General features: G+C 34.6%; 1 protein-coding gene across 1 annotated transcript; it reads left to right on the top strand.

Annotated features, from left to right (window-relative positions):
• The first annotated feature begins 149 nt into the window (after window positions 1-149).
• LOC109034379 (tRNA (34-2'-O)-methyltransferase regulator WDR6) lies at window positions 150-15,778 on the top strand. The gene is made up of 15 exons (XM_019047494.2): window positions 150-458; window positions 1,130-1,322; window positions 1,716-1,877; window positions 2,460-2,592; window positions 3,520-3,741; window positions 4,787-5,453; window positions 7,806-7,961; window positions 8,926-9,071; window positions 10,096-10,323; window positions 10,822-11,001; window positions 11,377-11,734; window positions 12,519-12,690; window positions 13,689-14,116; window positions 14,763-14,922; window positions 15,370-15,778. The coding sequence occupies exons 1-15, from the start codon at window positions 344-346 to the stop codon at window positions 15,485-15,487; spliced, it is 3,438 nt and encodes a 1,145-aa protein (XP_018903039.2). The 5' UTR covers window positions 150-343; the 3' UTR covers window positions 15,488-15,778.
• Window positions 15,779-16,713: the final 935 nt, after the last annotated feature.

Here is a 16,713-nt window from a genome sequence, read left to right as displayed (position 1 = left end):
TGATTAATTTTGCCGTTCCGTTCCTATCCATTTTCCTTTTTGATTTGTTTTTTGGAACTTTAGAGTAATTTTTTTGGATTTTGAGGAACGGACAAGGAACGGACTAAAAACAGGCATAAACAAACATCTGAGAGAGGTTAGAAAACGTGCTCCTCCTTATCACGCTTATCATTGTGGAAATTAGATGTCAGTTTCTTGCAGTTTTTTTAAGTGTTCGGTGTTTTTAAAAATGTGACCGTGAATGTAATTCTGCGGATCTTCATGTGATTTTGTAGATTTTACAAAGCAAAGAAAGTGTTACTCTCTCGGGCTAGCAATTTTTCGTGAAAAAAGTATCAAAATCATGGCCGCAGAGGCTCAAGTGTCAGAAGTTCCCATTGAACGCAGATTTTTCAAATCCCTTTTCAGCAGATGCCGTGTCTCCTGTGTTAAGTTTCTAGATCACTTCATTATTGCAGGTAATTTCTCAGTATCGCTGTTCAAAGACACATGTCTTGGATTGCAAGTTGTAACCGTGCAGATATTCGATATTCCTAACATGTGATATTTGCATTTTAGCAAAATCTATATCTTCTCTCCAAGTTTCCTCTGGTTTCTATTCTTTGGACCAAAATTATCCTAGAAAATGTCACATTTAAGCTGGGTTTGATTTTCGCGCGCCTTCGCCCAGCCCTGATTGTTGAAATTTTGTGTCAGGCGCAGTTACATAAGTGTTAAATAAGGGAACACTTCTTTGCTGAATAACTCGCATCTTGGTCCAAGAACTAAATGATAAAAAGTCTATTTCAAGAGGAAACATCATACAGCTGTTCTACCTGGGCTTTACATTTTTCAGAATTATAGCCATAGTATAAAATCACACATTCGTAGAGCGATGGCAACACCGAACACATTCATTTTGTTCAGAGTCTTATCTCATTATTTAGTTTTTTCTCTTTACAAGTGCAATTTACTTTCAATCTCTTCATCCTAATTAAAAAGGAAATAGGTACCTAGAGCATAATCTGGGATCGGAAAAAAAAAACTCTTTATCCTGCTTCTAATTTTTAATGAATTTGGTGATGAAATTTAATCTCTCAAAATGTCACTGAACAAGCATTGAATAAACCTGTGTATCAACTTTTTCCAGGAGTTGGAGATGTCTTGCACATTTACAACATTAATACAAAAAAAATTGAATCCAAGAAACAAATCCTCCAAGGCCAAAATATTTATGGTATTACCTTCCTTGAAGATTCTTCTGAAGTTTCAAGTAGAGCAATCATTTGGGGCGGAAAAGAGTTCTCTATGGTCTCTGTCAGTTTCAATGGTACAATAAATGTGTAAGTATTCTCTCTGTTAAAATTAGATTTTTCTTTACATTGAAATTTTTTTATTTAAATACTTTTAAAATAAAAGAAAATCAACAAATAAAATGGATAAATAAGTAAGAATAAAATCCTGTCTTTTATCAAACATTCAACACAGTATTATGTATCTTCAACGTCTCATTGTCCTCACAATTGATTTATCTCTGTTAAAATTCAGCTGAGAAAAAACCCAATGACTCCTTTAGTTGAATTTCAGTGGGGATTTTGCCAAAGACTGTCCAAGGTACAGATTTTTTCTGTAATTCAGGCTTTTTCAATTTTTAATCCCTAATGTTTCAGCCTTGGCATTCAATAGGTGCAAATGCATTTCTGAAAAATGTTTCATCTATACTCGGCTTTTTTCAGGACTGTGATTGATACCTGGCTTGACAACATATGGATTTGGGATGTAAAATGGTTTGATGCTAACTCATTTCTGACCGTGGGAATGAATAACTCTGTGACACTGTGGAAGTGTAGTTCAAAATCCAAAGAAAGCATTGCCTACTGTGAGGACCAGTGTATTGTGTATCCTTTTTCATTTGTGTGAATTTTGCTTTTTATTAACATGTTTCTTGGTCGCGGAATTTGGTCCAAGCCAAAGTGATCCTTGTTAAAATGGTATGTAAAAAGCAAGTATCTGCATAGGGAAACTTATGACTCACACCTTCATCCCTTAATGAGCCAGAAATAGTGGGTCCTTCCTGCATGATGCAGTCCAATTGAAGCTGTACTAATACCTGTTTTAATAGTGCATTTTCTATTTAAAATGTTTTGAGCTGAGACATCTTTTTAATAATCAACGGTTCCACAAACTGCATCAGGGAGGATAATTGTAACTCTTGAGTTATCTCTGGATGAAGCTTTTTGCTGGTATCATTGCACAGATTTCCTAATCAAGATTTTGTCAACAGCAATAAGACTCAAAAACATAGAGCAACTGGTAAAGTCCCTCTTCGTATACTAATGATAAAGTGAGAGAGAAATGAATATTTCTTCTTCCTGCACTTTTAACCTCTATGTTGTTGCAAAATTGTGTTTAAAACTTGGTTTATTTTTTCCAAAATTAATGAATATTTTCATCAATTGAACCTTAACACATTTTGATAGGTACTCAGGTAAAATTATAGGAGCCTCTTGGACTACTTGTGTCATTTTGGTAGGAACTGTCATGCAAAATATTTTGATCTGGAAACCCACTGATGCCATTAGTCCAACATTATTCACTTTGAAAGGACATAAGGTTTGTTCATTTGATAAGGAAATTGAAACTCCATGCAAGCAAGTCTCAAATGTGTAAGATAGGCAAATCGAACAGTAGAATCACTTTTATCAACTAGTTTGACAGAGGGTAAAGGGGAGGTCAAAATCTAAAGCTCTATCAGAACAAATCCAACATTTATTTTTATCGGTATATCTTGATGCTCCTTTATTTTTTTTTTCAATTTGCTCTCAAGATACCCCTGTTTTAGTATTTTAATTGGATTTTATATTGATTAATGAGATCGTTTGTTGCACCTCAGTCCTGACTGTAAGATGCTTTTCAACAGTGAAACTGCAAAAATAGTATCTCGGTTGCAGTGTCTCAAAATCCGCCCTCCTACTTTATTTTCTAAAAGGACCCCAAACCAACATGATGTATTAAAATTTTCACAGAATATTCTTTAAGTACATAGAGATAAAAATTCACTGAAGTTTTCCAAAAATGACGTTTAGTAGTTTTTGATGTGGAAAATTAAGTATGACAGTAAGTTTGCAATGCAGCTAACCAAGATACGCATGTTTGCAGTTTCACCATTGTTTTATGCTTTGCAGCATGTAAAATTGTATTAATAACCTGATGACAGCATTCTTGCAGGCTGATACTACAATCTTGATAGAATTCTGTTCTAGATTCTCTCTTCAAGTGCAAACTGGTGCCTGTTTCAAAGAGTACCCAATCCTTTTTTGCATTTCTGATTTCATCAGCTAATATGAAACAGTAATTATCGAAGCAATCAATGCTTTACTGATTCTGAACATTTTTTACATTATATAACTCACTGGAACTTTTTTTTTCATCAATGCATTGGTCTAGCCATGGACCATGGGGGAGCAAGGATTACAATATAGTCTTTATTTTTTAACTTCTTATTCCTTGTATATTTACCTGTCATCCTTGATTTTTCAGGGCGCTATTTTCTCCGTCAACTACTGCCCAAAATCAAATCTTATAGTCTCAACATCTGACGATAGGACTGTACGATTTTGGAAAGTCAATTTCAAGACTGAAAATGATTGGACAACTGCCAATATTGCACTCACTTCCACAATATTTGGTCATACAGCACGTGTATGGCAGAGTGCAATTTTGAACGATTCAAAAAACAAAAATATTATCAGCGTAGGAGAGGTAAAACATCTCACCTTATGACTCTTGTTCCACATTCTTAATATATTGGACTATGGGGTCTTAGAAAAATGAAACCCCTCTTCAATTTTATTTTCCCAGCTCTGATTGATCGTACTTCTTACTAGCACAGATAATTCTAAAGCAAGACCTCATGACCCCTGCAGAGGTAGACGCGTAACTATTCAGCCTACAAATGAATCAACATATTATGCAGTCTCAATATAAACTCTCTGACCCCCTAAATATTCTCTTTTTGTAACTGTTCTTTCTACTTTTCTATAGGGTTAATTTCCGTGAGTTTTGCAGCTATCAACTGACGTTAGTCCCTAACTAATCCGGTTCTTTTCAGATTTTGGAAATATGACCCAAGTTTTTTTATATTACGTAACATAATTGTGCTTTCTCTCATTTAAACAATGTAAATATTCATTTTTTCTCAGTTTTTTCTTTTGATCTACCGATTTTTTTCTTTCGATTTTCGTGATTTTTATGACTATCGATAGGAGACAGTTCGTAAATGTGCCTGCTCTAATTTGATCAAATCACAGAGATTCGCGAAGCGAACCTTTGAGGGAGCAAAGTGGCCAAGGGGTGTAACCCTTTAGTTTCTTTATAACAACCTAAAGAGCAGATTTATAGAAGTAAAATCTTATTCTGTGCTTTAGGCAAATTACTAAACCATCATTTATCCATCAGTGGATTATCAAGGCATCTCTTGGTCTGGCCAGTTAATAACCAGCTGTTGTCAGTTTCTTAGAATGTGCCTTTAGCTTGTTCACTATTTTGCCCAATGAAGGCATAACAAAGAGAGCTCGTGACAGTGCAGAAACGAAAGACTGATCAATCATCTAAATCCAATTCACCGTATTCTCATTTTGTCCAGTGGACTTGAACAATACCTCAATCATAAACTTAATGATTGTGTTATAAGTCTATGACTTCAATGATCAACGTACTTTATCTGCTACTTTTTTTATGTTGTTTGATTGCACCTGTTTAATTTAAAACTGACTATGTTGATATTTCAAGCTTATTTATTTTGTAGGATGGTATGTTGTGTGCTTGGACCGAAAAAGGTGAAAATACAATGCGGAAAGAAGCACATCAAGGAGCATCCATTTGCGCTGTAGATGTGAACGCATCTGCCGGATTGATAGTAACTGGTGGAGCCGATGGTGGACTGTGCTTGTGGTCAGTTACAAATACATCTGAAGTCGAAACAAACCACATTGACTTCAATTTTGACTCATGCCTTGCTGATATTCATGAGATCAATAAACCTCAACAATCAGCAAAATGTGATACCTCTGAATCTGTGATATTAGGAAAAGAATTAAGTAAAGAATTCAATAGTCTAAGTCCCTTCTCTAGCTTAAGTGTCTGTAGGGCCACTTCAGAAGAAACTAGTGCATCAAGTGACCTCTTGAAGAATTTTTCTATGACAAATTCTACGAACTCTCTCCTAGATGGCTGTGCTTTCTGTCCCAGTGCATTCAGATGCTCTAATTTGAAAAGCTTAGTTTTAGTGAAAAGTGGTAATGTGATTGCCTCTTTAGACAAAGGCTTCCTTTTAGGTAGCTCTTTAAATAGTGTTAAGTGGAAGCTTTTATTCTACGACAGGAGGTTTTCCAATTATCATCTATTGTCAGTTTCCACGTCTAGGAAGTTTGTCTCACTTGCCTCTATCTGTGGAACTGTTTTGTTATTTCAAGGTAAGCAGTTTCAAAGCAGAACAACAATTTTATTGCATGATATTATTTTACTGTTTTGTTCTATTGTTTTTCACGGATTATAGAGGAGAAATACGAAATACTGTAATATAGACATGTGCGATTAATTCAATAATCGAATAATCGAGAATCGTTTAATTGTTTTAAAAGTAATCGATCACTAATCGATGATCGGTTCAAATAATCGATTTAATCGATTATTAATCGAAAATTTTGTTTTGCGTGCAAGCTGCCGGATTTTTTATTTTTACCGCGGAAAATGCGAATCGGATCACATTGAGAGAAGAGAGATGTGAGTTCCGAGGTTAGGCTGTGGTGATTATTCGTTATTTTGTATTTATTCCGTGATTTATTTCGTACAATTTTTTTTTTCTGCTGCGTTTGATGTTATGTTATTATTTATACTGTTTAGTGCCTTTAAGATTTATAATTGTGTATTTCTATTTGGTGCTTCAATATGGGAAGAAAACGTTCAAAAGTATGGGATTTTTTCAAATTGTTGCCGGGCAACACAAAAGTTATTTGCTGAATTCAGGCGGTGATTCAGTCTAATTCCACAAATTATACCTAAGCTCCTTTCATTAGCATGTCAGTACTAATAAAGTTAGTTAAAGTTGTCCCATAATAGCAGCAAATTTTTTGTTGCAACCAAAGCTGAATTAATTTTAACTGAGTCATTGAACACATTCGCCTCGATAAATTCTTGATCGCTTTAAGTATCATCATTCGGTCTTCTCAATTCAGGCAAAAATATTTTAGCCGTTATTTATTTTTTCCAGGAGTTGGTTCAAGTATTAGAAAGGTAAAGCAAATATCCTTTAACTCATTTTGCCTTTAACCAATCCATGACAAGGAAACCTTCTTTTTAATAAAATAATCGAAATTTTTTTAAAAACAGTAAAAGCTGTATTAAAACTTTTTAAAAGATTATTTGAAAAACTCACGCTTTCACTAATTTGTTATTTTTCTAGCAAGACTAGCAAGATTTTCACTATAAAAATTCCTGATGACCAGGGAATATTTTGCATTTTGGTCATAAGGAATCAAAAAATTATTAGGGATCTTTTTTTTGAAAAGTGTCGAACGCCCTGAATTTTTAGTAATTATTTTAATGTTAATTATTGTCTTTAAGCACCTATGATTTATGCCAGTTGAGAAAAATTCTGAAGTACTTACTTATTCTGACAATTATTTGGTATTAAGAAGTTTTATGTGACTTGACACTTGAAAGAATTATTTTTAGTTTCAATTTTCTTCTTAAACTTTTTTTTCCAGAACAAATGAATTTTTTTAAAATTTTTCTCTGTACTTAATTGTTTCTCATTCAAAACTCACAAGCATCAGGTACCATAGGAATGCAATTTTAACATTGGAATAATTTTAAGAAACGCAAATGAACTCAATTTTTTTAATGGCTAAATCTCTCTGAAATGATGAATGTATTTTTTTAAGGCATCATTTAGTAGAAGAAATAAATACGTTCTTCGATGCGAAAGTTACGAAATATTGGATTTTTTTTAAGAAGGAAGGAGAAAAACTATCAAAAAAGAGGTTTCGATTTCGATTAATTCGACGTGCGTAATCGATTAGTCGATAAAAATCGATCCCATCATTAATCGAAAAAATCGACATCGAAAAGATTCGATTAATCGATTATTCGATTATTTTTCGATTAATCGCACATGTCTACTGTAATATAATGCATAAAGAATGAAAAAGAAATACGTATATCATTACTGAAAATAAATTAGAAAATGAATAAACCAAGTTTAAATTTTGACAAGTGTGTAAAAACTGAAAAAAAACTTGGAACTTATCTTCCGCAAGTTGCGTGTACCTAAAAGGATGTCTCTTTAAAGTTAGAGGACACTTATAATGTATGATATTGATGAACATTATTGCTACTCTGCTTGTTGGTTTTTTTTTTAAAGTTACAAATGTTCGAAACATAAACAGCACTAATTAGAAAAAAGTTAGTGACACTTCAATAAAATGATACATCCTGTAACACCATCACCTCCGAAAAATTCATTACTTAGAACTGAAGAAAAAAAATATTTAGCATAAAAATGAATAATCAAGCCTAGAATTTTCATCATTGCTGCATTGTCGAATAGATTAAATTAAATTTCAAATAAGCTTTGCTCTGAATCATTGTCAACCGACCATAACTAAATTTAACTTTTTGGGACAGCTGTGGTTAGCTTCTCTCCATTTTATCAGATCTAGAAGTTTTACACAAGTATTCAGAATCGTTAATTCTATTTTTAATAAGGTCTCTGTTAACCGTCAATATTTCTAATTGAGAGGAGTTGTTTTATTTTAATTTTTCAGACAATAGTAGTTATGGGACTGTCAAAATTACCCTTCTATCTGAAGTTCAAATCAGTTCGAGTAAAATATTTTCTATCCACTGGTTAAGTGATGAAATTTTCGTCACCTGTGTCGCTGAGGGACTCCTGGAACTTTGGCATCGTATCGATGAAAATGGTAATGTGTAGTTTCTTTTGCCTCAAACCTATATTTTTTCAGCCTTCAAGTTAGTCAGCTTTCAATCAGGCCAGTCAAAGAATCGTCTTTTGATAGCTTACGCCTATGGATTAGCTAAAGATAATGAGATCTGTTCAAACACCTTGTTATTACGTCCTATATTGGAAGTGATATCACTCATTGAAAAATACAGCGTATGACATTGCCCACCGCAGGGGTGTATATCATGGTTTCTTCCTCCGTATTTTCATCTATCAGTGTCACACACATTGGCACCGGTTGCTTAATGGTCTACAGGGATGAAACCAAAGGGCAGGGTGGAAAAAATTACTGTGTGCACTACTGCAGTAGATGATATCGTATGCCGTGTGTTTGATAAGCGTTGTCTCCGTTGATTATCCTGTAGAATTTTGGCGTTTGGAAAAATCCTGTCAATTTTTCCCAACCTGCGAGCTTAAACCATCAAAACTTGATTCTGTGACTAGTGCCACTGACCCATTTTGGATACTTACCCAATTTAAGTCATAAGTTTATTCTGTAGGAACCTTTCTAAGCTTGAGTTTAAGGGATATTAGAAAAAAATCAAGCTGAAAGCTGAAGGCTATCCTGTTTTCCAGGATGCCTCTTTGAATGAGTCTGGAAAATTTTTAGTGTATAATCTTCATATGTCATGATGATATGTTTTAAAGCTACTTCACCCGGGAATCTAAAACAAGAGGAGTAATTCTTAAAACTAAGAACCATGTTTAAATTTAGCTTCAGCTGTATTGGCACCGACATTTTGTCCTATTTAATTGAGCTTCTCAAACAGAAATAATTGTTTTTCAGAAAGATTGGAAATGGAACTTAAAATGAAAACTTAACTTATTTTTTATTCATTTCATCAACAACCATTGGAATTTTTTTTTTGTAATATCCTATTTCTGAAGTCGAAGCAGTAATTAGTTTTTTCCTCTGCTTTCAGATTCAACAGTTGTTGAAAGACATGAAGAATGTGTTTTACCAGCAAGCAAAGAGCGTTGGTTAACATGTGCATCACTGTCAGGGCTCCATTTACTCTGCGGCGATAGAATTGGATCAATTTATTTTTACAATTTAGAAACTTCAATGGTAAGCTGCAAGAAATTGTTTAATTCACAAATTGATTTGCGGTAGACGCACGAGTCGTTAGACATTAATTTGGAACTTTTTAGCCAACATTCGTTAAAAATCCAGAAATCTAAAAATCTCAATTCAGAAGGAAGAATGCTCATCTGAGCACAATTTTCCCTCAAAGAAATACGCTGTTTGGAGCAACACTAGTTAGGACCATTCAGGAAGTTAACTGCTGACGCGTTTTGTGTCTAATTGGACCCATCCTCAGTGCAACGCAACAAATTGTTTAATTGTTGAAAGCCTCCAACTCATTTCAGATCCTTAAGCTTCAAATGGAAGATTTTTTTTTTTCTTTGATGTTCAATTATCGTTGGTTTGCATGATTTTTCCATGAGCATCATAAATTATTTATTTATTTTATTTTTTTAATTAGTTTAAACAATTAATTACTAAGGTTTTATACCAAATAAATATATGTAATATGTGTCTTGAGCCAGTAAAAATGTGATACAAGAATAAGAAGTCAAAAACTGAAGTGCTTATTCAAGAATTGAAAAACTCATTCGTTGTGTAGAAGGCACCATTAACAAAGTGAGCCTTACCTCCTTTCAATGAAGCTCCATTAAAGCATGTATCTGTATCATGAGAACTGGAGTAGACAGAAGACAGCCAGATGTTGCTGCTGCCCCTGGGATTTTACGTACGAGTTTTATGCACAAAAACATACCCAAAAAAATGTATTCGAAAATGTTACTTTAATTTTTTTTAAGTAAAAATAATATAAGGGCAAAAAGATTTAACTATATCATAATGAAGACCAGAGATTCCTCAGGTTCACATGCAGTTTGTAGGAACCCAAAAGCTCCCAGCATCGGGTTGATGACCTGCAGTGTCAGGAACATTTTTTTTCTGAGCAACCTCACTTTGTTTTGTCTTAATTGACTAAAAAAAATTGTACCTCCTTTAAATTTTAATGAAGATTCTTTTTAAAGTCCTATCTTCAGTCTGCTGACATGTATATTCAATTTTCATCCCCCAGAATGTGTCTCAAACTTTTAAGAAAATTCATCAAGGTGGAGTGTGTGATGTCCGATGGAATGAGGAAACGGGAGAAGCCTATTCTATCGGAAGGGATGGTTATATTCGTCATTGGACGAAAAATGATGACAAATTGGAACTTTTACTCACGGAAAAATTACCGATTAAATGGCCAACCAGGATATTCCTGAATCAAACACTTGGAATCATTGTGCATGGGTTCACTGCGGTAAGATTGAAATGGAATATAACGCAATGAAACTTTTCCCTCCATCTGATCATTCTAAGAAATTTTTTTAAAATCAATTAGGTTACTTCTAGGTGATGACCATTTCAATGACTTGAATGCCATAATGAGATCATCGTTCCTAACAGACTTACGTAAGACGTCTAACAGAAATCTAAATTCCAATTACCTAATTTTAAGCGATTGACACGTGGCTTTACAGAATGTATCTGTACATTTCACTTTATATGTAAATCCAAATGCACTATTAAAAAGATGTAAAACCTCTGACAGGGCTGTCTTTAAATATACATGTTTGATAACAAATCCGACACATTTTCATCGCAATGACTCCATACGGTTCATAATCCTAATATGTAACTTCCTTAACGCTATGACTTAACACTGAATGGCTACCCCCAAGTTCTAACTGCCCATCAGAATTCTCTCTAGTATTTTTAGCTTTGAAAGTAACATTCAAAATCCTATAATTTTTTCTAGAATCAAGTGATAGTTTGGAGTTACAATGAGCGGAAAATTTTGTTGAGGGAAGAATGTGGCGGCGGACACCGTTCCTGGGACTGTATTCTGAACGAAAAACTTGTACTCGTTTGGATCAAGGACAAGAGTGTGCATGTCAAATGTTACCCTGTTGATAACTTTTCCAACTCTGTTTTACTGGTGAGTAACATTTGGATTACGTTCACATAGGTCCTGTCAGTTGATTTCTTACCAGTCAGGCTAGAGTTACTCGTTTTGAACATGTCAAGTTTCTCTGTGAACATTTTCTATTTTTGTCCTTGTTTTCATGTTCAAATAAAGGAGCTGAAATACAATTAGCTGACTGGCTGATGGCTGACTTGCCGTGCAAAAATTTTAACAACAAACGAAATCATTTATTAAGATGTCTCTTGTTTTGATTCTAAATTCAAGGGTGATCCAAAAACTGAAAACACAGAGAATGTTCACAATTCATCTGCCATCACACTCTTTTGAAAGGTCACCAAGTTGTTGATTGTTATGTATTGAAAGGATCTGTTGCTGTATTTTTTTCAGGAAGGATTTCACTGCAAGGAAATAAACTCACTCACTGTTTGCAAAACAATTTCAGAAGATGGAGAGCACTTTGATATCCTCCTCACTGGAAGTGAAGATACCACTTTGAGAATATCTTCTATAACCTCATTGAACTTAGATTCACAGTCAAATTTCTTTGATCAGTGTGTGGTTCGCAGTCATGTTTCCAGCATTAGAGCATTGGCATCAATTACATGGGGACGGGAAGAAACTTTGAATAATCAACATTCAGAGGATTCAACAACTTTTTCATCTGGCAACATTGAGTATTTGATCGTGTCTGCTGGTGGACGAGCTCAAATCAAAGTTACGAGTTTGACTATGGCTGCATCAAAAAGTATGACATTCCTGATGATGAGGTTTTGCTTTTTTCCCCACTTTTTCATTCTTTTAATCTATCGTACTATGAGACTCAAGAATCAGTTTAGTTGAAGATAATTACATTACATATTTGATTGCATTTAGCAGAAGGGAGCCAATAAAAACTTAGAGCCTGTTCCACCTGTTATTTAGCGTTGTTTGTGATAGTAGCGTTATTAAAATCGTACAACTTTTTCTTTGCCTTAAAACTATTAATTATATTTACAGCGATTCAATTTACAGAATGGTTTTCCTTTAAAATTTAACCATTTTTCTGTAAGCGAAGAAAAAAAGAAAGTGTTTCTTATTCTATGCATTTTCTTTAAATAAAAGTGAATCTGCCTGATTTTTACAACAATGCAATCGCATTGGTTCCCTTTTGCTAATTGTAATCCATTTGAGACCAGCTATTTACTTACTTTTTTGTGTGTGAATTTTTCGAGGCAACATCATTTGAATATCGCTTTGAAGGTTTTGATTGAAATTTAGGGCCTGTTCCACCTGTTACCATTGAACTGTCCTAAAGTAGTACCTTTTGTATGAGTTTGCTACTTTTATCATACTTTTTGAGGTATAAAATTGGAAAACCTTGCCTGTGCAAAGGCTCACATTACAATGACATATCAACTGCCAAATCTTAAACACCTTGTGGCTATCCAAAAATCTGGAATAGGAATGTGTGTACTATCTACTTGAAAAGTCACTCAATCTCAACTATTTTGTAATTTTTCTTTTTCTGCTTGATTTTTAAAAAATTTCAGTCAAGAAAATGGTTGAGCTGGCATCTCATATGTTAAGAGGTGATGATAGATCTAGAAGAACTGAGAAACAAGATTCAGGTGAACCAGAAGCAAGATACATGGCGGTGGATGTAGTTTGCTTATCTCGAAGAGCTGTTTTCATTTTTACAGCCTGCTCAGATGGCGTCATCAGGTATGTTTCACATTTTTATTGCAATTAAATACAAATCGACGGTGAAACTACCGAACCACGTATCTCGGTTTGCGACGTCGCAGACTTCCTGTCATACTTTATTTTTTAAATGAAAAACTACTTAACGTCCAGTCTTGAAAATTTCTGTGATTTTTCCTCATCGTGCGGAGAAAATTCTGTGAAAATTTCAAGGAATGATATTGATTTGGTCTACTTCAAAAAAATAAAATGCGAGCGTAGATTTTTAAACACCGCAAACGAGATACGTGGTTTGGTAGTTTCACCGTCGAAATGTCAAAATGCATCCATTTTGGGAATGTAGTAACAAGATAACAGTAAATTTTTGTACTAAGAGTCGTAACAAGCATGCACCAAAGCATTCCACTGGGCCCTGTATAAGTAGGGGTGTTCAAACGAATTCTTGCCGGAACGCTCTCGGTATCGTCTCTTACCGAAATTGGTGGCAGCACCGACTGTGACGATGATATCGTTAGCAGCCAGCCTTATCGGAGTTTTGAGAGCTCGCACTCAATACATTGTTGCCCCTTGTGTTGGTTTGTCAGATTGCCTGGTGCTGCGGCGCGTAAAATAGGTGTACAAATGGCAATAGCTTATTTTTGTCAGCTCCGAAAACTCAGATCGCTATCGGTAAGAGCGCTCTTATTGTAACTTTTTCTTGACCGAACTGTTTTGGTAGCTTACCGACAACCAATAGAACAGCCTTACGTATACATTGTATAACCTTCTTTGCAGATAGATCAGTCCTGCCTAATTTTAAAAACAATTTAAGCCATCCCCCCCTCCTCCTGTTTATTCCCCTTATTTTGGAACCATTTTTTCTCACTCTTATGGAAGAAATTTAGTTTTCCAACTATATATGATCTTTAGAAGTTACAGTCGAATGAATCTAAAGAATTTAAAAAGCTGATATAGTGGATAGAATTCGTCTCAGTTTTATTTCAATGAATTGATATCGCTAATCACTTCAATATTTGCAGGATATTTCATTTTAGTGACGATTCAAGGAAGATTTCGGTGGTAGCAGAAATATACTATCATGAGGCTTGTATACTGGGGATTCGCATAAAACAAATCAACAAAGATGATCAAAAAAAAGTTTTTCGATTTTTAATGTTGACCATGACCACTGAAGGCATTGTTGCTGTGTGGGAAATCGTGGCCAAGAGTTCTAGTATGGACAAACTTTCTTGTGGCTACACCATCCAGAGCCCAACAACTCCTCTTTTTACCTTCCACGCTCATCAGTCAGGAATCAATAGTCATGACTTGCAACCACTTGGTGATGCTTTTATTTTGGCAACTGGTGGAGATGATACTGCCATTACTTTAAGCTATTTTCTGCTGGATGAAAAATGCCTGGTGAAACAATTTACGTTTGATTGTGCTCATGAAGCACAAGTCTCAGGTTAGTAGTGAGTTGTTATATCAGCTGGCTGATGCTAATGATCATAACAGTTACTTTATACGTATGTCTCAGACTGGATATAAAATTTCCATTAGTGTTTCTGAAAACCGTCACTCTGGTCTAAAGGAAATGTTATCTCTTCGCAGTACATTTTCTTATATCGGGGTGCCCCACCTAAAAAAATTATTAACTTTTTTTGAGTTGTATAATAATAAAATTCTAAGAAATTAAGAAATTTAAAAAAAAAAAAAAAAAAGTAAATTGAAATGTTCTCCAATCATTCCCTCCTCTGAGAGATTTTTGTTAAATTCACCCTAACTGCACCCATTTTTTTTTTCAAAAGGGAGTACATAATTGAATATACTGATGTTCTCCAGGAACTCAGAGTTGCAACAATTTTTGTTTTTTTCTTTATTTACAGAATAAAACTACCATCTCCTTTGGTATGATGCAATCGAGGAAAGGGTTTTTTGCACATTTAATGTTAAATCTGGAATTTTTTCATCTTGAAATTGCCGTTTGAATAACGCTAAGTCTTGAAAAGTCTTCCAATTGATTATTTGATGTTCACTGTTAATTTTTTAACGTCCTTACCCGGTTCAAAGGAAGTGTGTAATAAGCTACTGTGGCTTGTGCTTTCTTTCAGGCATATTATTCTGTCGTGACAATCCTTGGATTTTTACTACCTCAACAGATCAGCGAATTATACTTTGGGCTTACACTTATGGGACAAATTTATCTCTACAGTATGTAGCTGAGTATCAATCAGTCATAGCAGACATTCATGGATTGAGTTTCTTAGACCCGTGAGTAACTAACTTTCATATTTTTTTGTTTTTTTTTGTTTTTTTTTTTGTTTTAATTTTACGTTTCAAATACAGTGTGATAAATTGCAAAGATTTGTGTCTCAAACGTTTTATTACAAAATGCTTTGTGATAAACCAAATACTCAAATTTTGCACTTATTGAGTTTTTTTTTCTTCATAAGGCAATGAAGGCAATGAGCCAATGAAGGGATCAAAAACGTGGAAAAGTGTCTGACTTGGTGCATAAACAGCCCATAATAATTGAAGCTCTTAACTTCTCAGCAGAATTTGAGATCTGTAAGTTTAAAAATGATGGCACCACAATGAAAGCAAAAAAAAAATTGCTGCTTCTAAATTGTTGCCCATTTTGGTCCAAAAGCTGTAGTATTAATCAATCGATGTTCCAAAAGATGTATCAACCAATTGTTTTGTTTTCTCTGATACCAGGTTTAAGTATACAGTTTGCGTGTACGGATGTGGCCTTGAATTGGTGACTTTTGAGAAGGAAATTTATATGAATTCAGTCCGGAAAGAAGAGGAATCCTTGAGTCCTTTGCAGGAATGAGTACCTTGCAAAAATGACTGACTGGGAAATGGTGCAAAACACTGTCAGTACCCATGTCGAAATCAAGCAATTTTTTAATGTTTAAAAAAATTCTAATCTTAGTCATGTATCAAAATAAAAAGGATTTCCATCAATGGAGAGCAGTATATGTCAAAAAACATCTGTGCAATGTTAAAGTATTACAGCTGCATTGTGGTCCCCACTTCGGACTACCGATTTTGTACCTTTGTCGTGCCTTAATTGAAAACTATGAAAATTCCAAACTCTTCGAAGTAAAACGTTTCTCACATTTATTTGTCTACCTAATTTCTTTGTTGCCCCAAAAATTTCCTCAAATCCAACGGTTCCATTATTTTCATGACCATCCACAGGAAAAGGGATTGAAGAGCATAGCAGACAATTTTTCAAGAGAGCTAAACTATCAGGTTAGATCGAAAAATCAGAAATTGAGTCCTTAATAGGGAGTACTTGCTGGTGCACCAGAGAATAAGTTGCGAACAGTCTGTTTGTTCCTTCTCCAATAGAGGGCGTAAATTTGCTTTTACTTCAACAATTTTGAATCTCAAAAATGGCGATTAAAACTTTAAACAATATTTAAACTAAAATAAATTTTTTGTAATTTCAAACTTTCAACCGCAAATTGGTTTGAAATTTTTGGTGCCAAAATTTTAATCAAATTCTCCTTTAACCCTCTCAGTACGAAGTTAAGATTCGCTGTGCACACCCAATAAACTAGAAAAAAAAGGCGATTTGCAATTTGAGATCCCCTACAAGGTAGTGACATGCTCTTACTCTGCCATGAATCTACTAGAGTTACGTTCAGATCCTCATACCGACAGAAAGTGCTTATCTAAAGTATCATTTCCTCGACACGGTGGGGCCTTACATTATGCGCAGTTGCAGGGGTAGATTCAGGTTTGGAAGACATGGGCCCCAGGCCTTAATGGCAAGTTTTAAGGGGCGGCAAAATTATTGGGGCTAGGGAGCAAGTTTGAGAAGTTCTGACCTCCCTACCCCTTTTTTTTGCTCTTTCTTCTCGGAGTACTGAAAGTTAAGCACTAAAATAACCCTTTTTTAAATTCAGAGGAAATAAAATGCAAGGTGCCCATTTTAATTGCCAAATAAGTAAATTTGTCCCTTCACAGATGCAAGAATTGACTTATCCATATTTAACAGTGTCTTCAATGCAACGGACAAGTTAACTTGTTCTTAGTACTGAGAGAGTT

This window comes from Bemisia tabaci, chromosome 4 (assembly GCF_918797505.1).
Source record: "Bemisia tabaci chromosome 4, PGI_BMITA_v3".
Taxonomy (NCBI): domain Eukaryota; kingdom Metazoa; phylum Arthropoda; class Insecta; order Hemiptera; family Aleyrodidae; genus Bemisia; species Bemisia tabaci.
Note: the sequence above shows the minus strand (reverse complement) of the source record. Positions and strands in the feature narration are given on the sequence as shown.